This window comes from Anastrepha obliqua, chromosome 5, assembly GCF_027943255.1.
Source record: "Anastrepha obliqua isolate idAnaObli1 chromosome 5, idAnaObli1_1.0, whole genome shotgun sequence".
NCBI classification, from domain to species: Eukaryota; Metazoa; Arthropoda; class Insecta; order Diptera; family Tephritidae; genus Anastrepha; species Anastrepha obliqua.
The window spans coordinates 64,989,447-65,013,410 of NC_072896.1; the positions used below are offsets into that span (position 1 = coordinate 64,989,447).

Sequence of the window (23,964 nt, forward strand, 5' to 3'; positions counted from 1 at the left end):
ACTGTTGAATAATGTTAATTATAGATAAATGAACTATTTGCATTTGTTGGTTTTTGGCTTTGGTTTATTAAACAATGAAAAATTGTAACTGATAACGCGGATGTGTGAAAAAGTGTGTAAGCAAAAATATCAATGGTAACATTGTGTCGTTACAAGCAGATGCATATGCATGTATATTCAAAAATTTATGTACAAACATCTTAAACACGGAAATGGCGCCGAATGACGAGCATCTTGTATCGCTAGTACAAGACAAAAAGGAACTCTACGACAAGAGCAATCCTCTATATAAGTTCCAGGGAAGGAAAACGTCGATATGGGAACAGATCGGAAAGGAGCTGCGCACAAGTGGTGAGTGGGAGCTATATTTACTAGTATTTCAAATTTCATAACAAAGTTATTTTAAAGGTGAGGTATGCAGACGGAGGTGTTTAGCTCTTCGCGATCGGTATGGCAGAGAAGCCAGAAAATCAGAAGCACCATCAGGCAGTGGAGCAGAATACCAGAGGCCGTGGTATCTGCTTGAAAGCATGTCATTTTTAAGGCCGCCTGTTATTCCTCGACCGTAAGTATAGTTGGAATATTTTTATAAAGCGATAACTAATAACGTTTTTTTAAAGAATTGGATTTGATAACCACTTGTGCCCCAATTCCTATTTAATGGCCGAACTTTATACCTTCTGCACTTTTTTTGGTCCTTGTATTTTTTATATAAAATATATAGTTGAAATAAATTAAGAAATAAGTCGCAAATTTCGAGGTCTTCTTCATCCATTTTGTCACCGATGTATTTTGTAAATATTGTTTGTATGTATGTAACCAACTAAAACAGCTGTTATCTACGGGAAATAGTTTTGTGCACGGTAAGAGATTGCGGTAAGGAAATTCCGTGCGGGCTTCACTGTTTTCAGCATGAGACTGCCACAATTGCGCCGTAATTCAGCCATCCCTAAATTTTGAATGATTCGCTGGAGGGCTTTGTCGATATCTCGTCAATAATTTTAGTAATGCTGGCTTCCAATGTCTCAATCGAGACTGATTTATCCACAAAGCATTTAGACTTTACATACCCCACAAATAAAAGTCCAAAGGTGTGATATCACACGATCTTGGTGGTCAATTCACTGGTTCGAGACGAGAGTTGATTTGCTCACCGTAGCGCCGACGAAGTGAATCCATTGTTTCACAGGCTGTATGGCAGGTAGCAACGCCTCTATTGGAAAAAGTACCTCCAATCTGATCACCCTTTACATACTCAAAAGTTTTCACGTATGAATGTAAATTTCTAATTAGAAAAAAGATTCAATAAGTGGTGAATCTCGATGGCATTAAAAAGACTTCATTATGAACAGCAAACATTTTTAGATTATTTTTTTTTTTGTGTGTTTAGAAATTAGTTCGAAGCTTGCACATTGTTCCAATATGTTTTACTTTTATTAGATGATTTCATATTTACAACTTTCTACATAACATAAACTTATTCATATTCAGTTGAACTCATTACATATATACATATATAATTGGCGCGTACACCCTTTTTGGATGTTTGGCCGAGCTTCTCCTATTTGTGGCGTGCGTCTTGATGTTGTTCCAAAAATGGAGGGAACTACAGTTTCAAGCCGACTCCGAACGACAGATATTTTTCATGAGGAGTTTTTTTTCACATTCATATCACATCACATTCACATAAAAGGCCTACATAACGCCAACGTGTGGTCGACGCCAAAAGCCACTTTTATTACTTTACCATTTACTGCCGTTTTAAACGGGAAAAACTGATCTTTTTTATGACCTAAACCCAAATGGCCGAATCGATTCTTACCCCACATAAAAAGATCACCATCGGAGTTTATTGCTCCCATATGAAAAACTCCACATCCAATTGAAACTATGTGAGTTTTATCGCTAAAATCATTGCGCCCGAACAACGGTAGTAGTAAGTGCTGGGGTTTTGATGTTTGTTCAACGAAGGGACCAAACCCGAGTATGCCGTAACCCCAAGTATAAAGTAATCCCTCTTCATTCAATGCCATGCAAAATGATCCTCCTGCTGCTATATCTTTTACCTTACCAACGCCTTTCGTCAACGTCAGAGCACGCGGTGAATTGATTTGAGTCTCGGCATTTTCATTATCATCTAGTTGGCCATATTCAGAATTACCCCAGCCGAACACTTCTCCCTTGTCGTTTATAGCCAAAACACAGTCGGACGCGCAAGCCAACTTCACTATACACTCACCGCCTATGTCACCATTGACTACTGTGATTTCGCCACTTGTCTCGAAGTTCCCCTTTCCGGTTTGCCCATCCGCGCCCCATCCGCAAGTGTATACACGACCCAATCGAGTCAGGAACATTGTGTGATCTTGTCCACATTCCACAGCAACAATCTTATCATCTGTTCCACAAATATCTTTTTCAGGTATCCGATGTATAAGCGCGCTACCGCGGTAGTCTTCATTTTCGATAACCGCCCGTCCGCACTGGCCATATGAATTGTTACCCATAGTAAAAACGGTGCCATTATGGGCTACTACAACCAAATGTGCACGACCAGCAGACATACAGCGCACCTGCATATCTTCATCATTTTCATGTTCGAGCCGTGGCAGGTTTATAGCTGTAGGGTAAATTAAAACATCCAATTTCTTCGGATCTTTAGCATTGCCTTTCACCTGAAATCCCAACTGCGAATCAGTATTTAAGCCAGTGCCGAAAAGAGTTTGACCATCTGAACGCTGCACAGCGAAAGCAGAAAATCCATATCCGGCCACAATATCAGTAACATCTGTGTTAACCGAGAACTGCATTCTAGTTGGATGATGTACCATTTCTGTGTAGCGCTCCTTGGCCTTTTTAATGTTGGTTTGTAGACCCAACGCTCCAGTCTCTTGAAATCCCCAAGCATAAACACGACGCTGTTTGGGATCCGATACCTTAGGCGTATAAGCTAAAGTAGATAATAATAAATATTTATTTGGCATCAGTAAATAACAAATCAGCTCACTCAAAATCTTTGATTTATCCTGTGTTAATACAATGCGTTTCGCTTTTGCAGTATATTTGCGACTTGGTAGCCAACCAATTTTTACAAAATTCTGCAACATTTTCGGTACCGATTCCAGTAATATTTATAATTTTCTGGATATACTACAAAATTGGAATTACATATTATGAGTGATACCATCATTCATAGGTAGTTGCGAACCAGATGATTTCTAATGCAGCAAACAGTCACCGACGTAAACGCAGTCCCCTTGCAGCTGTAACGATCAAACTAATGAGAACCCCGTGTAAATGAAATATTACTTAATTCCGTATCGTAGATTTTATCGCAGGATTTTTGAAAATTCCCAGAACCCTGTTAACTGATTGCTCTCTCCCCACACAGAGTTGCCAAGCAGTACATTTCGAAATCATTTACAAAATAAACTTAGAAAAATTAAATTTTTATTAAAATAACTTAAAAACAATGTTGAATAATGTTAATTCTAGATAAATGAACTATTTGCATTTGTTGGTTTTTGGCTTTGGTTTATTAAATAATGAAAAATTGTAACTGATAACGCGGATGTGTGAAAAAGTGTGCATGCAAAAATATCAATGGCAACATTGTGTAGATACAACCAGACCCATACACACACAAACCGATGTATTGTGTAAATATGTAACTAAAAGAACGCAGTTGTTCTCTACGGGATGAGTTTTGCTCAATTTTGTGTTCTCTACGGGCTGCGGTAAGGGACTACGATACGTCGGTCAGTGTGCACACTATTATTGTGAAATAGATTTTATTCATTTTCGCCGAGATTCGAAACCATGTTTTCTCTGAATTCCAAATGGTAGTCACGCACCAACTAATTTGGCTGCGGCGGCCGCCTTTTACATTTACATTCGTTTAAGGGGTTACATCTAGTTAGAAGCCCTGAAAAACGAGGTTTTTAAAAAAATTTTCCTGAGAAAACTTCTGAATTAATTGTTTTAAGCCTTTGTACACATATTATGGTAACTTTGAATAATATTTAAAAAAAAATTATTTGCAAGAATAACAGTTTTTATAGCTGCTACAGCAGATTTCCAGGAACCCCTCCAAAAAAAGACGTTTTACGGTGACCACTATATCTCCGAAGTGGATTATCTGAAATGATTATAATTAATCGAAGGAATAAGCAAAAAAAAATTTATTGACAAAATGGCGGCTTCTCAAAAAAAAAATATCTATTTTTTGGAATAGTTTTGGCCTTAAATTGTGTATAAACAAAAAAATGTTTATCGGTTTTAAAAAAGCTTCGATTAAGTACTAGAAAATATAGTTCAGAAGCCGGTGTAAAAATTTCAGACTAACCGGTTTAGCCGTTTCCGAGAAATCGTGGTCACTGACTTTCAAAACACAGTTTTGAGAAAAACAAGGTTAAAGTTTTAAAAGCTAATTTAAAGTGCTCTGACGCGTCGTTACATTTATGCGTATAACTTCAAAAATAATCTTCGGAATGACTTGAAATTTTCATAGTGTTTACTTAAATATATGTACATTACAAAAATGAAATAAAAAAAATCGATTTTTTGAAAATTCTAACTAGATGTAACCCCTTAATATAGTGATGCCACGACACATATATGTGCTAAAATAATACACATACATACATATGTAAAAAATAATGTGTAATCGGTTGTAGCCAAGGCGAATCTATTAAAGGTGGTGTTGGTAAATCAGTTGAGTTGTTTTTCTCTTTCGCCGTGTCCATGTGACTGTCAGAATGAACCAATGTGTTTTCTAGGTTCTCAATACTTTGCTTTGACCATCAAACGCATGGAACAGTGTTATTGGTCTAGTTCCACCACCTTTAATGAAGGCACGCGGCTCTTCGTTCGCATTAGTTTTAATCTCACAAATCACAATATTACCAAGCCATTCACTGAATTTTCACAAACATGTAATTTCTCCTTCCAAGACGCCACTATTGTCGAAGAAAGCATGTATTTTCCAGAACTTCGCTGGCAATCGCCCCAGAAGGAAGTCATTTGGAGTCAGCGGCTGCTCCTGGTTGACATAGACGGCAAGTGCGTCAACGGCCGATAATTCACAATATTTTCCGCCTCGATTAAAAGCAGTTGAGCGTATGCTCCCGTGGTGACGTCGTAGTACTCTCTTGACGCAATGCACCAATCGTTCCCAAGCGCCTCCCCCTGCCGGGTTGAAAGGCGAGTTAAATATCCACTCTGCGCCCCTTTGCGACAGCTCACTCTGCAGGCGATTGCCATCGAAGACTTCACTGAAGCGCTTTGCTTCCCTGACAGCACCGACGAAGTTCTTCCCATTATCGGACCTCACACGTACGGGAACGCCGCGACGATTTATAAAGTTGCGCAATACGATTATACATGAGTCAGTGCTGAGGTCATGAGCCTACTCCAAATGCACAGCCCTGACTGTCAAGCACGTAAATAACGCCACCCATCGTTTTTCGTTGGCGCAGAGAACAGTTACTGTTATCGGTCCAAAGTAATCAAGGCCCGTATAGCTGAATGGCCTGGCATAAGGAGTTAGTCTATCAATCGGAAGAGGGCCCATCAATGACGAGCGGCATATGGCGCAATTGGCGACTATACTGCGCACCAAACTCCTGTGGCGTGGTACCCAATAAAGGCGACGATGTTCACTGCGAAGCCACTGGAGCACTGTTTTGGAGTCACTCCAAATGACGCAGTCATCGATGTCCAAGGAGGGGTTCTCTCGAAGGCAGCTCATCAAACGCGTACCCAATACGACTGCCTGAAGCTCCAATCGAAGGACCGTCAATGACGTCATCGGCGCGCATTTAGTTTTGCTATATGATGCATATTCCCGTCACCACTAAGCGCTTCTGTCACTCTTAAAAAGTTTGGCGCGAAATTGTAAAGATCGAACTTGCTTTGTTATGTCAGCTGCTTCTTCCTCTGTGACAAAGCTATCGACATAATGGTAGTCCAGTATCGATTTCATGGCTCGGGTAGCAGCACTGACTTTATGCAATACTCTAACGCATTGATCGTCTTCAAATAATTGGCGGCGCAAGGCAAGCCTGACGACAGACTTGTCAAAATCGCGAAAAATTAAGTAACTGTTTTGGTAGACGCCACCTTCAATATTCAATTCGCCTTTTATAGATACGCATTGGTGTGTTCGAGTTGCAATAATTGTAGATTTCTTACTTTTTATGAAAAAGCAACTCTCTGTCTTATAATTATTTTAACAATGCCAATGTTACGCGTTCTGCAAGGTGGATTTATTAAGGTGACAGCATTCACCTAGCTGAATTTTTGGCCGTAGGTATGGGTTACGTCAAAATGATATGCTTTGTTTGTATGGATTGGTATGTTTACATTCGTATGTTTACATTTGATTACTAATTTTGACGTGATGCTTGGACCAAACCCAACAACAAATACATGTAGGGTTTTACTTATATGTGTTTGCTGTCACCTGTAATAAATTCGCCTTGGCGTTCTGTCAGTAAAATGTTGACAGTGTAATGGTCATCAGTAGTTAAATCGAAACGAATTCCATGATTAATATTTCCATATTTTCAAACAACACATTCGACGAGAAATAACTTCTGCAATATTACGATACGTGATCAACTGAGTATCAGCAATAGGCCGTTAAAAAAGTCACTTGTAATTATGAAGTACGCAACGAGTTAAAATTATGGCGTTAACATTTCCTATGGTATTATCTATTATTTCCTAAATGCGTCTAAAACGAAGGCTCAGGGCTCAAAAAACATTTTCCACTATTCTATAATATTTATTATCCGTATTTGAAACGCCTTTGTTGCTGATTTTGCAGAGCTTTGCGAGCTCGTCGTAACAATAAGATATTTAACGAAATATTTACAAGCTCATATGAACTTTTCAAACGACTTACTTTCTCTCACGTTAGTTCCTTTGAAGGCAAATTAGTATTCTCCACCATTCCTGAGGAATTCAGCAACCACCTCGATATAACATTTTTTTTATATTTCAATTATGAAAATATAAAATGTTGTTTTAACTCTGACCATTTAAATTTGTGTATTAAGGGAATCACGGCTTTTCATTTAACTGATCAAGTTTTGTCCTTCAATTAGTTGTCGTGTCAAAAATTATTTGAAGTGACATCTATGATGTAGGTTGTGTTCAGTTGATAAAATTGAGAAAAATTGGGTATAGTCTTCTAAGAAAAATTAAGCGCAAGTTGATGATCAATGTAAAAAATTGTGAGCGGGTTGGATAATTGATTTCTGAATGGAAACATACAACAATTCTAGATTGGTACTCAGCGCCATCTAGGTCTTCATGTAATGATTACATGAGAGAATTAAAAATTGGTCAGGCAGCACTGCTAAAATTATAGAAATTTTTTTGTTCAGATACCCTGGTCATGCCATAGACAGATGGCGATGAGAAGATTTGTTCGAGCAAATTTGTGTCGGTGTAAAATCGTGAGCTATTGAAAAATTCAAGATATTTGATAAATATCTAAAATAGAGTGAAATTATCAACGCTTATTCCTTAAGAAAATTCTTTCTGTGAAATAAATGAGTGAATATAATCAATATTCTATATAGAATCACATCCGAGATGGAGCGATGTCGCCAAGTGAAAAATTAGTGGGCAAATAAAAATATATAGCAGAAATAAATCAATACAAATTATATAAAATTTGAAATTTTATTGCAAATAAAGTACAGATGTGTTAAAAAAGGGAGGAGTTAATTTTTTTACATAAAACCGGTAAAAGTGAATTCGTTGAGTTTTTCACTCGGTGAAAAAAATATTTGGCAGAATTAACGAGCGCCGCCCTCAAGTAGTGTACCAAGTACCGGCCGCCTGATATTTGAAGCGATTACTTTGGTTTTACACTTCGACTTTTTAGTGGAACAATTGCTACAAAAATATACATAAATAATTGGAATAACGACAATCATTTTGGCATATCGGCATGTTGCAGTAGCATTAAAAGTTGGAACTGTGCGAAATTGCTTTTCCATAAAATCTGAAAATTGTCTCCGGTAGGTACATACAAAAATTCATTCTACTTTGCTCCTCTTTTCATACTCACACACATATATTCGCGTGCAATATGCCTGTTCCCTCCTGTTCCCAAATATATGCCTGTCTATACCTTGCATTCGGTTTGTTAGTACTCAACATTGTGGAGGATAATGTATAAACGCTATTACCACCATCAGAAACTCTTTCCTGGCAAAACAATCTCACTTGTGAATCTATACACTGCACACTACATTTACATACATATATATGATATAGCTACAAGCTCAATTCAAACTCACCAATTCCATACATGAAATAGTCAAAATTTCGTCATAATAACTGCATATGTTTGCTCTTCCTTTTGCATTTTTCCGTGAATGTAGGTGGGTGGATTGCGGATGGGGTGGAAAGCAGTTGAATTACATTCGGCTTTACAAACATGAATTTTCTCATGATTGGTGTGTCGGGCAAGGACGAGAGTTAATAAACTCACCATACACATCCACATAATAGGCGTAACCCTACTCCCTCAATTTTTGTGCTATTTAAAAAATCTACTTATAATTAAATGTGCAACCGTATATTTTTGAAATTTAAGCTAAAACTCAAATATTATTATATTTTATTTAATATAGGTTTTTGAGTTCGATAAACCAAAACTTTTTAGTTTTAAATTCCTTATTACAGTTTTCATCCCTTAAGGTCGTTCTCTCTTTAACGCTCTGAGAGCATTATATTCCAGACATTTGTTCTGCTGAACCAATTCATACTCACCTTCTTTATATTATATTCTCCCACTTTTTCTCGAAAAGTTACAATACGCTCTTTATAATAAATACATTTTCAAAACTTTAGTTCACATAAGATTGAAATTGGGAAATGTATCAAAAAAGTATTTCACCTGATTATCTTAACTGTATAACGTTATGATGACAAAACGCTAAACGCACTATATCTTCTTCTTGGAAAGTTTAGGTCGGTCCAAATAATTTTCTTTAATTTTCCATATGTGTATTACATACCATACATATGCCCGAACTGGTCACTATTTCGCGAGTTTAAGGACTCCTCTAAATGCAGGTTGATGCTATTCTAGCAGATACTTTATTTATATGTTTTTGTAAAGTTTAAATATACATTTGTATGTATTTATGTATATAGATGTATCTGTATTTTAAATCAAATTGGCATTGCCTAACGAATGCCTACATATTGAACATACGTATTTTTGTGTGCAGTTGAAATTGCAGAGTCTGCAAGAACTCATACATACACACATACATACATACATAGTAGATATGTTTATCAAATGTACAAAAACGAAAACTGTAAAAAATCCCATAGCAAAATGACACTTACAACAAAACTTGTGCATGCTCACACCACAAAGAAGGTGGTGGCAAATGTTAAATCACTTGTCCTACGTTTCATTTACGCTAACGAATATACCTTTGTCGCATTTTTCACGTAATTATTGTATTTTCTATACGTAATTATTGTAATTTTTTTGTAATACAGTAGTGTTTCCAAAACCAGTTTCCACCCCATTTCTTGGCGAGTAATACCACCATTTCATATATCACTAGCGCTTTCTTTAAATTAAAGTTACCCCCGATTACAATACTTTTATTCAATACCAACTTTGCATTCGTTTAGTAGGAATACTAGTTTTATGTGTTCATTTCTCTTGCCTTCTATATTAGTAGGTTAGGCTATTCCAATGGATTGCATAAAACAAGCAATGACCAGCATCCTTACGTTGGACATTATTTGCTATATTCATCGGTGCCTTTTTTACTTAGATTGCTCAATGAATAAAATGCACATCAGGAAGCCTTTTAACCACTTCCATTGGCATTGGTGAGTTCAATTTTTTGCATACGGCGAAAGTAGTTTCCTTTCTTACTGGTAATTTTTTGAGAGCGTTTTTTAAATGACTACTTGTAAGTCCAGCTGGCAGGTAAATTTGTTTAGATGATATGTTACGTTCGTGCTAGCAAAATAATAGTTTGCTATCCACTAGGATCATTCAACACCAAGACAATGGTACGAGTAAGATTGACGAGATAGTCGACTCCATGAACCGACATGGTATCAAGATAGCTGCGGCCCAAGAGACAAAACCCCCCGGATCACCAGGGACTGCTACAACGTGCACAAAAAGGATCGTGGAGCGTTCATAGTCCACCATACAGTGCAGTATCGTCTTATCGATGAAGGCATCGACCGCAGGCACAGCACCTTAGAATGTCAAGGAATAGCTGTCCGGTCAGGCGATACCGAGCTCGAAATCTATAATATTTACATACCCCCTATCACCTGCTGCCCAGCAGGATATCACCCTGATATTGATGCGCTCATCAGGGGTGAAAACCGATTGGTAGTAGGTGACTTTAATGCGCATCACGATCTTTGGCATTCTAGCCTGCCAAATGATCGTAGGGGACAGCTATTGGCAGAGCAGATAGACGACTCGACATTCAGCACTGTAAACTACGACGCCCCCACCAGGGTAGTGGGCAATTGCTGCAGCGCGCCCGACATCACAATTGCTAGCGCAGGTCTGATAAATAGCAAAACCTGACGACCTATGCTATCGCTTGCATCAGTTCACTTGCCCATTATCATCTCGATCGAGAAACCTGCCGACTTTGCTGCCGATCCAGGGTATCCTCGGATAAAGGATCTCAATTTCAAGATACGGCAACCGGTAACTCAACATAAGCGGAACAAATGGGAAGAGTATTTGAAGACCTGTAACTTCACCTCTGGTGATATCATTCCTGATAAGTAGAAACTAGGGAGAGTGGTCGCACTACTGAAGCCTGGGAAACCCGCCAACCATAGGGACTCTTATTGCCCGATAACTCTCCTTTCCCCAGTAGTGAAGACTCTTGAGGTCCTTCTACTCCCACTCTTTACGAAACATCTGACCTCAGCCTCACACCAGCGTGGCTTCCGAAGAGGGCATAGCACCACCACAACACTCACCGTCATTAACACCCAGGTAAACCGCGGCCTCAACCAAAACCGCCCCTGCGAGAGGACTGTCCTAGAATTTACAACTCTCCCCCACTAAATCCACGGCAACCCTTTTCACCACCTGGACAAAGGAGGTCAAGCTACAACTCAAGGGGAAAGTCTATGATACACAAATTCTGACGGTTAACAACCCCAAAATATTGGGAGTCACCTTTGACAGCTTGCTCTCCTTCTCAGCGCCTACAACCGCTATTGCAACTAAAGTACAGAATCGAACCAGGTTCTCAAGCCGCTTGCCGGCAGCACTTGGGGCAAAGACAAGGAAATGTCGACTTTTAAAGCAATAGACCGACCGGTTCTAAACTATGCTGCGCCTGTCTGGTTGCCTGGAACCAGTGATTCGCAGTGGACGAAGCTTCAGATCTGCCAAAACACTGCATTAAGGACCGCGACAGGATGTCTTCTGATGTCACCTATACAACATCTACATGGTGAGGCTTTTTAAGTAGCATAACAAATTGCGCAGTAAGCAATTTCTGCTAGGGTGTTACCGCAGGCCTCACCCATGCAGACACCTGCTCGAGCCGGAGCCACCTCCCAGTCACATCAGGAAGCATCTCCTCAACTACGCGGACGAGATCTCAGACAAAACCAGTCGACAGCTACTGGATCAGACAGTGTACAGACAGACCCTAACCGACATTCATCGGGAGACTCTCACCACCTTCTTAAGCTCCCGACCACCGAATGCCGTTATCGGAGTCCAACCACCACCAATCGCAGACGAAGAGCTCCAACTTCTCCGAGAGTCCCGCGTAACCTTGGCACAATTACGTTCTGGATATTGCAGCAGGTTAAACTCCTACTTATCCAGAATCGACCCCGACACACTAAACATATGTCTAGCATGGGAAGGCACCCCGCAGGACACTAACCACCTTTTCACATTCAAAATTTGTCATCTACAGGGTCCGGCACTCATAGTGTAACTAACTTCAGACCGCTCGCGCAGCTGATGCATGGGTATCAGCTGTCTGTAAGTTGACTAAATGACAGTCCAGAGTATTGTTTACAAGCGCGCGGAAGCATTTTGCTGAGAGTAAACGCGAAAAAAGAAAATCAGTAATCGATTTCAATCGTAATAGTGTGATTGAATTATATTTGGGTAGAAAATCACAACCAACGATTGTTCGTGAGCTCGAGCACTATAAAGTAAATAAAGTTTTTGTTTATCACACCATCACTCGTCATAATGATGCTACCAGTATCGCGAAACTTCATGGAGGTGGTCATCAAAAGACTGCAATGTCACGTGAAATGGTTCAAAAAGTGAAGAAGCGACTTCAGCGAAATCCCTGACGCAGTGTCAATCAAATGGCGAAAGAACTGAAAATATCTGACCGTAGCATCCGCCGCATACTGAAAAATCATCTTAAAGTCAAGCCTTACAAGATCCAAAAGGCTTATATTCTCATACCAAAGCAGCAACAAGTCAGACTTGAGAGAGCGAAGGAGTTGCTTCGCTTGGCCGAACCATGACCAACCGTTCATACGAGAATTTAAGTCATCGATTGGCCACCAGAAGGCAGCACCCGCCACAGCTAATGGTTTGGGCCGCTGTAACCGCAGATGGGCGCTCTCCAATCGTTTTCATCGAGCCTGGCGTCAAGGTAAATGTGAAGTATTGTCGGGAAATTATTCTGCAGGTTGCTTTGAAGCCGTGGGCAGACAAACATTTCGGTGGCAGACCATATACGTTTCAACAGGATTCGGCACCGTCTCACAAAGCTCGAGTGAACCAAGAATGACTAAAAAACAACGTTTCGATCTTCATAACGTCCACACAATGGTTCTCAAATTCACCAGACGCGAATCCCATGGATTATTCTCTTTGCCTCGAGGCGCTGAAAAAAGCATTGTACGCGAGTGAGCCAAAATACCTGCAAGACACATTTGGGCAACTTGCGATTCGTTTCGACCAAAAGTAACTTGTTTCGTAATTTTGTATTATTTTCACAAAATTTTTACTTTGAATTGAATAAAAGTAAATTTCCAAACTAAATATATGACCTTTTTAATTGGTTACACTTCAAGGGCCGGACCCTGTAGAACCCACCTAAAAATCATGCTGACTGGGCGTTGTTTGAGGGGGTTGCTTTAGTTTACTTTTTTTAATATTTCTAATCGACTTCAATTAATGGGCATACAATGATGCATATCCTTTGCTCATGAATAATTTAAGTAAGGGGCACCCTAATGCACCTGTCAATTGAAGTGCGCTCGGCAACCAGCAAACAGCGACCAGCGATCAACAACAAAGCCGACATCAACAAATGAATCCCAAACACAAAACATTTATACAAAAAGCTCTTTTTTTGTGTATCATATATTTATTTACCCAATCACATACAAACGTATAACCGCATTACATGCATCGGGATGTATGCACTTCATGTATTTACTAACATATATTAGCTCTTTTAATTTTGTGTGTATTTCATCCTGTGCCAAAGGATTAATTTGCAAATTAAATGTAGAACTAACATTATTCTACTACACAGCATTTTTCCTTTTAGATACATACAGATGTGCCCATTCTCATGCATATCTAAAAGAGTATGCCTCAGTTACTATTCTGATTTATTTATTTTTTATTTTTTTTATTTTTTAAAACCTTAAATAATAATAGAATTGCTAAATAAACAAAAAGATAACGCAGCGCTAGCAACGGAGGCTTTCAGCTGGCTGGTGAAGAATTGCTGGTTTATATACGTCGTAGAAGATCAGAGTCCTTCAGAAATTTATAGATTTTGGAAATGTTAGAATCGGAAGGGTTAATTAGTAGCGATAGTGCATCATGACCGTCAAAATTCTGCTGTCTTTGTCTATCTAGTCCAGAGCAAAAGGATAACAAGTGCAGGATACTGACAGGAGTATTACAAAATGGACACGGGCTTGGTTGCCTCCCTTGCAGTAGATATGGATTAGTGATTACACTGTGACCAATGCGTAGGCGAGTACATGGCCTAGTATAGTTAGGTGGGAGGGATGATAGATAGTTGGTTTAGTACGATTAGGATTAATCCTGGCGTAATTGTGGCTATAGTGAAACCAGTCAGCTACTAGTTTGGTTTGCCTATGCTGCTTTATAAGTCGATAAGCATCATTTTTACATATAAGATTTGATGTGATAGTAGGAGTAATGCTCATACCCTTGGCAGTATTATCAGCGATTGTATTGCCAGCGATTGTAATCCCCTTGGATTTTGACGAATACTGCATGGCGTAGAGAACTGCTGTTGTTTCAGCGGTGAAAATTGAGCAAAACGGAACTAGTAGTCCATACGATATAGGCTCTTCATTTTCTTTCACGACAGCAAAGGAAGTGTAATTCGCTTTGGAACCATCGGTGAAGACTAGCTGCCAACTAGTGCTTTTAAATCGAGATGAAATTTCTAAAAAAATGCTTGCAATACTCTGCCGATGTCGTATTAGATTTTTGCATGTAACTTAAGTCGTTTATAAAAGATGATTTTTTCAGCACCCATGGCGGGTGATGGCCATGTCTCGTCGATAATAATTTTAAGGGCAGTCCATTGTCTTTTGCAAAAGAGGCGCATTTGTAAATTGATGACGGTATCTTAGGAGTCCGTGAATGCACAGCTGCTGAGAGCAAGCTTAGGATAAAGTTTCATTATATTGTCCTCCACATTGTCGATTAGTGATGGTAGACCTGATCCTACCAAGATGTTTTTTATTGCCGAAGTAGGAAATGCACGTAAAGATCGTCGGACAGCAGTATGGTAAGGAGACGCTAGGAGCTTGAGGTTATTTAGTAAGATAAATATTTCACAATGTTTAATTAAAGAAATAGTTTATCTCTAACGTATTTACAGTGATGTTCAAAGGAATACTTACTTGCAAACGAATTTGGGTTCGGAGTAGGAGGAATTTGATCATTATATAGGGTGAGCCATGTAAAATTTGATTTTTGAATCGGCTATAAAAAAAAAAAACTAATCAATATTTTTTCAAACTTTTTTTTATTTTGAAGATTGAACATTGTCATTTATGAATGAAAAATAGTGTCGTTCAAATGACTGCCACGACTGGTTTTACAATTTTTAAGCACATTTTCGATTCTTTGGGCTCCAATTTCATGAATGGCAACTTCGATTTCGTGTTTTAAAGCATCAATCGTCTCTGGATGGTTCGCATAGCATTTGTCCTTAACGGCTCCCCACAAAAAATCGTCTAACGTCCAAAATCACAGCTCCGAGGCGGCCAATTGATGTGGGAATTCCAAAACGGTAGGAAAAAGTTGGAGTGTAACTTTGGTAGTGTGACAAGTTGCACCGTCCTGTTGAAACCAAATGTCGTCCATGTCATCCTCTTCAATTTTTGGAAACAAAAACTCGTTGAGCATGTCACGCTAACGCTCGCCATTTACTGTAACCGGGGAAGAAGAAGAAGACTCACCACTTTGGAAGTAGGTTTTCAATATTTCCCAATTTTGGTCAAGCGTATAGCGTCCCATTTCGTAAATGTCACACCTTTAAGTAAATTATGAACACATTTGACATGTCATTTCTGTTACCATTCTCAAAAAATAGGTGGTTCAAAGAGCAAACGCTATATGGCCCACCCTGTATTTTTTGATCGCGTCACGCATGCTGCATTTATTTACGGTTTTAATTTTAAGTATTTTTTTGGTTTGTTGAAACTTAGGACATAAATTTGAAGTAGAGGGAATATCTGATTGGCAGTTAGCGCACATAATTCTAGTGGATTCGGAAGGAGAGTGAGGGGGGGAGGTTGCACGTGGCACAAATTGCTGAGTTGCGACAATTTTTTGCGGTGTGGCCAAGAATCTGACAAACCTTGCAACGCATGGGGTTCGGGTAATACGGACGGACGAATAAAGTTCTCCAAGCGACTTCAATTTTGTCTGGAAGGTTGTATTTATCAAATGTTAGTAGTATGGCGCCAGTGTATTTGCGAACGCCCGCTCTGATCTTGGAGAATTTGAATGCTGAGTTACCACCACTTTCTTGAAGTCCATCAACAATCTCTTATTCGGACAAGTGAGAAATAAAAGGAGCATTTATTGTACCTTTGACGCAGTTAAGAGATTCATGTAATTTAACTGTAATATCTGTAACGCCCGGCAATTTGTTGGCAACTAGTAATTTGTCAGCGATTTTCTTATTTTTAACAAGTAACAGCGAAGCTCAGTAATATTGTTGACTTCTTTACATATTGCTTGTATGTCCTTGTAGGCAGCAAAACAGGATAAAGTTGTCAGCGGTTTCTTTCATCCAGGGCTCTGATAACAAAAAACCGGGGGTCATCCGTTTTGGTGATTGGAAGTTCAGGAAATATATTCAGTGGAGAATTTTCAGGGTTTTTGCGTTTGGCTTTAGGTGACGGAGACAACAGGGCGAACCTATTGTTTCCAAAGTTAGTGGCCCCAGGGGCCATAGTAACAAATCAGTAATTAAATTTTATCAAATTTTCAATAATATGCACTAACTAAACCAAAGAACAAGCGACCGAAAATAACGGGATAAATATAACTGTACAAAATATAACTGAAACTAACTAACTCGAAATATCACGGCAGAACGATTTGTTTATTTTCTGTGCCTTCTGTGGAAATTTTTGTTGCAATAGCAATACAGTTTATATGTAATGTCAGATTGAAATCCAAAAATTGGATTCCTACAATTCTAAGTAGTACGACAGTGCGCAAATCTGTCATAACACTCATTCTTACCAGTGGCGCAGTGGTACGTTCCATTTACAATTTGTGGGATGGTTATAAGCAACGGTTCCTAAATAATTGCAAGATCTTAAAAAGTTAGTGTTTGGATTTAATATGAATGTTGATCACATAAAACTTATGATAATAAACAAAATAGGCCAAGATGTATCTTTTGAAAAGATAAGTGCCGTGGAATCTGGATGAACGACAAACGGGATTATGACTTGAATCAATCACCCACACTCTTTCACGTTCGCGGTCAATAATGTAAAAAGTTAAACAAATTTTAAAAGAACTAATGCGAGAGTCTGTTCAACGTTGCCGGAATGGACACGAACTGTCACTCCAGCATTCATACATGTATGGGGAATGTTTATGCTGCTGCAACAACAATAATTATGGAGGACAAACATGACATAGTGCAAATAACGATTCAAGAAAAACCGAATGTTGCAGAGCGTTTAGCAAAAGAAAGATAATTAGTTAGATAACAATAAAGAATGAGGAGGTCTAAAAGTAAGCAGTGAACTTAGAGAATCAGCTCGATATCAGCTAGATGTTACCTCTTCTCAGTTGACAAATACGTTGCATTTATGAAGCAATATGTTGTATGCCAAAGTACCATTTCTAGTGACGAGACCTGGTTCTAATTATTGTGTATTCGGCCGAGCTCCTCGTCCAATTTGTGGTGTACATCTTGATGCTGTTACTCAAATAGAGGTAGTTGCAGTTTTAAGCCGTCTCTAAACGGATTATAATTTTTTATGAGGAGCTTTACCTACCGAGGGGCGTTCGCTATTAGAATAATTTTTTTTTTATCATTTGGTGTTTCATGCCTGTGTACTTCCGAATGGTAGTCACGCACCAACCCATTCGGCTACGGTGGCCATCAATTTCTCCCAAAAAAACCATTTACATAGTGCTATTATATACGATTTGAGCCTATTGATGCGTTTGGTATCTTCATCATTCAAATAAAACGGTTGACATATTACCAAAAACCATTTTGGTATGGTTTCGGAAGTCGTGTGTTTATGTAACACGGCCCGTATGAATTTTTTCTGCTCTCATGACTCACTTCGCAGACATAGTTTGGAAATTATTGAGACGACAAAAGGGATTTCGTAAAACCAGCTGAAATGAATTTGATGACTTTAAGAGACGTTAAAAAATGTGCATTGAGTAGCATCGGTATTACTTTGAGGGAATGAAATAAATATTAATAAATAATTTGTCCGTTTTTTATAAGCACGATGATTTTCCTAATACCCAGTGGGTTAATTTTTTGCCAAATTAATGTAAGAATAACTCAAATAGGATCATAAATATTGTTTCTCTATTCCTGCCTATTCCATACTTGTTTCAAAAATTTGAAGTTGAATCTTGTAATTTCTTATTTTTTTAAATTCAATTCTGACTTAAGCAAAATCTTAAATGGCTTTACTCTGGCCGAGACAATATAAAAAAAACAAACTTGTCTTGTGCGTGTCAAAGATTTAATTACTTTGGAAGTCACTTTCTTTAAGGCGGCATGACACAAGGTGACAATTTTTCAGCATTTAACTTATGCTACGTGCTTTTCACATTGTTCTTAATTGTAAATACAGACTACTAAATATCCGAAGATGTTTGCTACAACCCGCGACAAAATAATAGCACATCGACATTTTGACCAGTTTTGATTATAATTATAATTATTTTCCTTTTTAAATGTGTTTTTTGTTTTTTATATTTCTATGTAAGTATAGCGCATTGACTAACCAGAAGCATTTCAATCCAATTTTAAAATTCAATCCCAAAATGTTCATCTCAATTGTACGGTCTTTAATTAGAATTTCTGGAAAGATGTTGGGTATGCGGTTTTATATCTTAATGGACTATGGTTAAGTTCGTGCGGTTTTTTTTCGAAATTTGAAACTTTATTGACGTAAAATGGTTACAAATTTAATATTCAAAGTATTGTCCATCGCTTGCTACTACTTTTTCCCATCTTTCTGGCAATTCACGGATTCCCTTTGTGAAAAATTCGGTCGGTTTTGCCGCAATCCACGAATCGATCCATTTTTTGACTTCATCGTAATTACGGAAGTGCTGGTCAGCCAGGCCATGTTGCATCGATCGGAAGAGATAGTAATCGGATGGCGCAAGGTCTGGACTATACGGCGGGTGGGGTAGGACATCCCATTTGAGCGTTTCTAAGTATGTTTTGACCACTTGTGCAACATGTGGCCGAGCATTGTCATGTTGCAAAATAACTTTGTCGTGTCTATCGGCGTATTGCGGCCGTTTTTCTCGCAGTGCTCGGCTCAAACGCATCAATTGTCGTCGGTAGACATCCCCCGTAATCGTTTCATTCGGTTTCAGTAGCTCATAATACACAACACCCAGCTGGTCCCACCAGATACACAGCATAACCTTCAGGCCATGAATATTCTGCGCCGACGTCGATGTTGAAGCATGGCCAGGGTATCCATACGTTGCCCGACGTTTTGGATTGTCGTAATGGACCCACTTTTCATCGCCAGTCACAATTCGATGCAAAAAACCCTTTCTTTTGTGCCGTTGAAGCAGTTGTTCGCATGCCATAAAACGGCGTTCAACGTCTCTTGGCTTCAATTCATACGGCACCCAATGGCCTACCTTTCGGATCATTCCCATGGCTTTTAAACGTTTGGAAATGGTTGATTGATCAACTCCCAAAGTTTTTGCAACCTCTTCTTGCGTTTGAGCCGGATCTTGATCGAGCAATTCCTCCAATTCGGTATCCATGAACTTTGGCGGCACACCCTCGCGTTCTTCGTCTTCCAAGCCAAAATCACCACTTTTAAAGCGTGCAAACCACTTCTGGCACGTTCGCTCAGCTAGAGCATGCTCACCATAAACTTCCACCAAGATACGATGACTTTCGGCTGCTTTTTTCTTCATATTAAAAAATTCCCCGCAAAAACACATTATTTGGCACGAAATTCGACACTTTCAAGTGTGGTAAAAATATTGTTGTTTACGCTTCAAATAAAAAACTTATACTGACGTTTGTGCCTTACGACAGTAGCTCTCCAATGAATGTTTGGAAATGTGGATCGATGGAATAATAATCAAGTTACGCCATCTGTTGTAAAACCGCACGAACTTATCGATAGACCTATTAATTAATTTTAATAGAATAAAGTGCAAGTTTGAAGTTGCTAAAACCTCTCATTGATTTTTTATAATTTTGTTTTTAGGGTGTTGGATATTTTCTCCGTATAAAAAAGTGCATTGCAAGCCTGGGAATTATGATGAAAAGTTTGTGGAATTTTTCAAATTTTTTTTTATAAAAAAAAAAAATTGTCAAATTTGATCGTAATGTTTTGCTATCATTTGACGCGCGCTGTACATCTGCCAGCAACTCACACCAGTATCTTTTTTTAACTTCTAAAATTTTAATTTTAAGCGACTTGGTTTCATTGTTTTTATTTTTGTGTCAACTTCGTTGGGTTCTTCCCTTAGTTACGACTCTAGTCTACTTTTGCCTTATGAATTTTCTACCTCATAAACTTTGAAGCACATTAAAAAGTGTGCTCAATGTATTTGCTCAAGGCGTGCCAAGTATGTACAGCTGTATTTCCTCTTGCCTGTCCGTCTTGCTCTAATAGTGACTGTGCACGTTAATTCACAGATTTTGTGTCATTCGCAATTTTCACTACATATACTAAAACTATTGCTGTAACATACCGTAAGCCAATGGCTGCTGGTTCTTCTTTGAACACCTGAAGGCCTTTACTTTAATCAAATAAAGATATGGAGTGGTCATAAAGCGAATGAGTGAGCGAAAAGAAAACACTTTAAATAATAATCACACTAAAGCAGGAAAATGTTTGCATACGAGCAGAAGAAGCATTTTCTACTACGAGTATAATCCGCAAAGTGAAGTTCATTGCCCCCAAACACTGCAGTCGCCGGAGCGCCAAATGGGCAGTTTTTGCTGCAAAAATAAATTAACTAAATCACAAACAACTATAACACTAGCTCTTTATTTACAATTAGTTGTTCTTATTGTAGGAAGGTGCTATATTGCTCTGTTGTTCCCGTCGTTGTTGCTTTTTGGTGTACATAAGTATCTGTAGCTGAGTGCACGCGCTCAAAAGTTATTGATTGCTATGCACTTTTTACACACTCACTCAAAAAAAAAAAAATAAATTAAAACCCATCAATTGGATGGCAATTAAAATAGAAATTTCGTTTCATAAAACTATAACCATACATACACACATTTAGATATATGTAAATCTTTCAAGTTAAAAATGTATGCATCATTTGGGAAGTTCAAAACTGATTCCTTAATATGGTGTGCTTGAGGATGCCTTAAATAATTTTATTTTTTCTATTTCATTCAAAGGTAGAGTATTGTTTTTTATGAAAATAAAGTTGGATGTTCAATTGTTTTTTTACAAATTGTCCACAGTTACGTGGATGTCAGTTTTGTACACTACACCGATAGTCGGTTTTACGTAATCGGAACTACCCGGATTTATGTCTGCCTAAGAACTGACCTTCACCAGCACCAGCATTCCCCAAAAATTTGTGCTCTTGAAAATTTTATGCTGTTCCAACAACTCGACTATGCTGCCTGTTTGTGTATTTTTTAGTCATTTTATAGTGTGACTATTTCCGCATTTTGAATTATAGTCATCTTATGATAAGAGCCAAATTGTTTTAAAATTTTTTCGTATTGCAGCAAACGGTTTAAGTTTTGACGAAGCCCACACACATAGAGATATCACGGATTTTTATTTGGAAATGGTAGGAAATATTTTATTTAGAACAATGGCCATTGCTAAATACTCTTCTTTCACATCATGCAATTTGTTGTTAAAAAATTGTCATCTTCTGAAAACACGTGGTGCGTTAGTCGTATTTTTTAAAAACTAATTTTAATGTCTGATATTATCTTGCTGATGGGCACTCCTGAAGTTGCAATTTTTCTCCGCAATTTGAACCAAATTGTGATAAAATAATATTGAAAATTGCATATCTTTCAGGCGCTTGAACACAATGCAATCTTTTCATCTTTTTTTTTTCAAAAAAAAAAAAATATTTTTAATGTTAATATAATCCCGAAATTAGGTTCATATAGATTAGGATTTATAACGAGTGGTCTATAACTTTTTGAGCTAGAGTGCCCACCAGTTGAAAAAGTAGTTTCGAGAAAAACTTCGTTCTAACTAACGCGCGCTATGGTGCGGAACCGACGGGCAGTCACTTAAGTGCTCATAGAATCGGGAATAATGCGAATTTCGCTTTAAAATTTTTACCACATATTCTTGAGCAGTTATACTAACAATTTATGCAATAAAAAAAGTCGATTTTTTGATAAGTCTAAACTGGTTTCCCCCCTTAAGGGTGAATTCCGATAACTTTATGCTAAATTATTACGTAATAAATAGTCATTCAGCCGATTATAGAGTATTGATTTTGTATCGGATAAGTCTAGGTCTAAAATATTCGAGAAATAATTGAACTTAGACAAAGCATAACACTATAAGTCATTTTATATAAGCCTTTACGAAAAGTATCGAAACGGCGAAGGTTTATGCATGGCACATTCAAATTAATTGATCCAAGAAGGTTTTCCCGGATGGATGTCGAGAAGAAATGAAAAAGCAAAAGCGCTCCTCTGTTATTTAATGCTAAAAAGCCAATTAATTGGCTACGAGAATTATAAGATGGTTCAGAAAATTTAAGGAGTGCAAAGCAAAACGGGGATATTTTCCGCATTCTCTTCAATCGATTTATATGAATAGCGAGATACGGTCTTTAAATAACAGCAGCGCATCTCAATTTAGACTGAACAAATGAAGAGTATAGAATCTTGAGTGTATATGGGTCAGAGAATTGCAAAGAATGGGGGCTAAGTAACGCCAGCATTGAAAGTGACTTTGAAATAATATAATTTGTGCAAATTAAAATTGAACTTCGAATCAAAAAACACCGTCAATCGATTTAAGATTGGGACTGATAAATGGTAAGATGCAATAAGTGTTTTGGGCAATTTAGAAAACGTTACTTTATGACATTTTTTAATGTGAGAGAAAAGGCGATTCATCACACACCAGTTAGAAAGCTTATTGAGTTCTGACTATAAACAACTGAGTCATTAAGGCAACTAACCTCAGAGCAAACTTTGAAGTCATCGGCATAAAGAATAAATCTCATTGAAGAGAAACACGAGAAAATGCCGTTTATCGAAACTCGTCAATATGTGGTGTACTCTTTCTTTTCATGCTGACACACGCTGATGTTTTATAACATGATCGGGTAAGCTGTGCACCTCGACTGTTATAGTTCTATATAGTTACAGAAAGGTATACATGTACATAATTTCTAAGAAGTTCTCATGTGTATGTTGAAGAAGCTATTTGCGCTTAAAATAGTGTCACAGTGTTAATTTATTGTTTGTTTTGTTTGTTAACAGTAATAGTAGCCCCGCCAGTGTCGGGCATATCACCGGTCGTCTTCGTCTAGCTCATCTAGGAGTAGGCCCAGGAAACATGCTGTTTCGACGGGAGAGGGGTGTGTCAATTTATTCATGCATTTCGGTTGAGTATATTGCATTTTTCATTGACTCTGGTTTATTACCGGATATATTAATGCATATATACACACATGCACACATAGGTAACTAATTTTTATAGCGGAAGACTAACTTCCCACCCCATTTAAATGTTATACGCGTGCAATAAATAAATTATGTAGCTCTGTGCGGCAGTACTTCTCACTAATGAGAAAATCGATGTGGCTGAGTTGCAGTGAGTCTACGTTGTTAGATTCTTTTTAAAGGTTCGTTTTAGCAAAAAATACTATTCAGTAATAACACTTCAGCTCAATATTTTTTTATTATTGTCATTTTATAATTTGCACGATGCACGACCACGTTTGAGGTCAGCAAACCATCGTTTTATTCTTGTTCCTGATGGAGCGGAGTCCTCATAACACTTCAAGCCATTGCTTTGCCTGAACGGTATTTTTCGCCATCAAGAAGCAGTATAAATTTAAAACACGAAATTCTTTTTGATTCATTGTTTTGGAAAATAACAAAAGTAGCGTTAACTTTTACATGTGGAACAGTGGAACAAAAAGTCCAACCGCTGCAGAAAACTTAAATTCCATAATTAAAAAACGCAAGCCTCCCCCGATTTACATACAAAACGTAGAACGCATTG

At 38.1% G+C, this 23,964-nt stretch overlaps 3 protein-coding genes across 5 annotated transcripts in view; 2 read left to right on the top strand and 1 right to left on the bottom strand.

Moving 5' to 3' along the window:
• Window positions 1-212: 212 nt before the first annotated feature.
• Window positions 213-743, top strand: LOC129248805 (transcription factor Adf-1-like). Its single transcript, XM_054888419.1, has 3 exons — window positions 213-351; window positions 409-565; window positions 621-743. The coding sequence occupies exons 1-3, from the start codon at window positions 213-215 to the stop codon at window positions 736-738; spliced, it is 414 nt and encodes a 137-aa protein (XP_054744394.1). The 3' UTR covers window positions 739-743.
• A 662-nt stretch (window positions 744-1,405) lies between these two features.
• On the bottom strand, window positions 1,406-3,197 carry LOC129246879 (RCC1-like G exchanging factor-like protein). Its single transcript, XM_054885592.1, has 2 exons — window positions 3,008-3,197; window positions 1,406-2,950 (listed from the first exon to the last, which is right to left on the bottom strand). The coding sequence occupies exons 1-2, from the start codon at window positions 3,105-3,107 to the stop codon at window positions 1,683-1,685; spliced, it is 1,368 nt and encodes a 455-aa protein (XP_054741567.1). The 5' UTR covers window positions 3,108-3,197; the 3' UTR covers window positions 1,406-1,682.
• Window positions 3,198-7,411: 4,214 nt separating this feature from the next.
• The window catches only part of LOC129246878 (cytoplasmic protein NCK1), a 47,381-nt gene continuing 30,828 nt past the window's right edge, over window positions 7,412-23,964 (top strand). For all 3 annotated transcript variants that reach the window (XM_054885587.1, XM_054885591.1, XM_054885589.1), the window contains exon 1: window positions 7,412-8,033. The gene's annotated coding sequence lies outside the window, so the exon portion shown is untranslated. The remainder of the gene's footprint in view (window positions 8,034-23,964) is intronic.

What these genes read in the sequence shown, in the direction of transcription:
- LOC129248805 (XM_054888419.1), top strand. Translation starts at nt 213, where the DNA reads ATGGCGCCGAATGACGAGCATCTTGTATCGCTAGTACAAGACAAAAAG. An exon ending in AAAGGAGCTGCGCACAAGTG is followed by an intron (nt 352 to 408) that starts GTGAGTGGGAGC and finishes GTTATTTTAAAG; the next exon opens with GTGAGGTATGCAGACGGAGG. An exon ending in CCGCCTGTTATTCCTCGACC is followed by an intron (nt 566 to 620) that starts GTAAGTATAGTT and finishes GTTTTTTTAAAG; the next exon opens with AATTGGATTTGATAACCACT.
- LOC129246879 (XM_054885592.1), bottom strand. Translation starts at nt 3,107, where the DNA reads ATGTTGCAGAATTTTGTAAAAATTGGTTGGCTACCAAGTCGCAAATAT. An exon ending in GGATAAATCAAAGATTTTGA is followed by an intron (nt 2,951 to 3,007) that starts GTGAGCTGATTT and finishes TATCTACTTTAG; the next exon opens with CTTATACGCCTAAGGTATCG.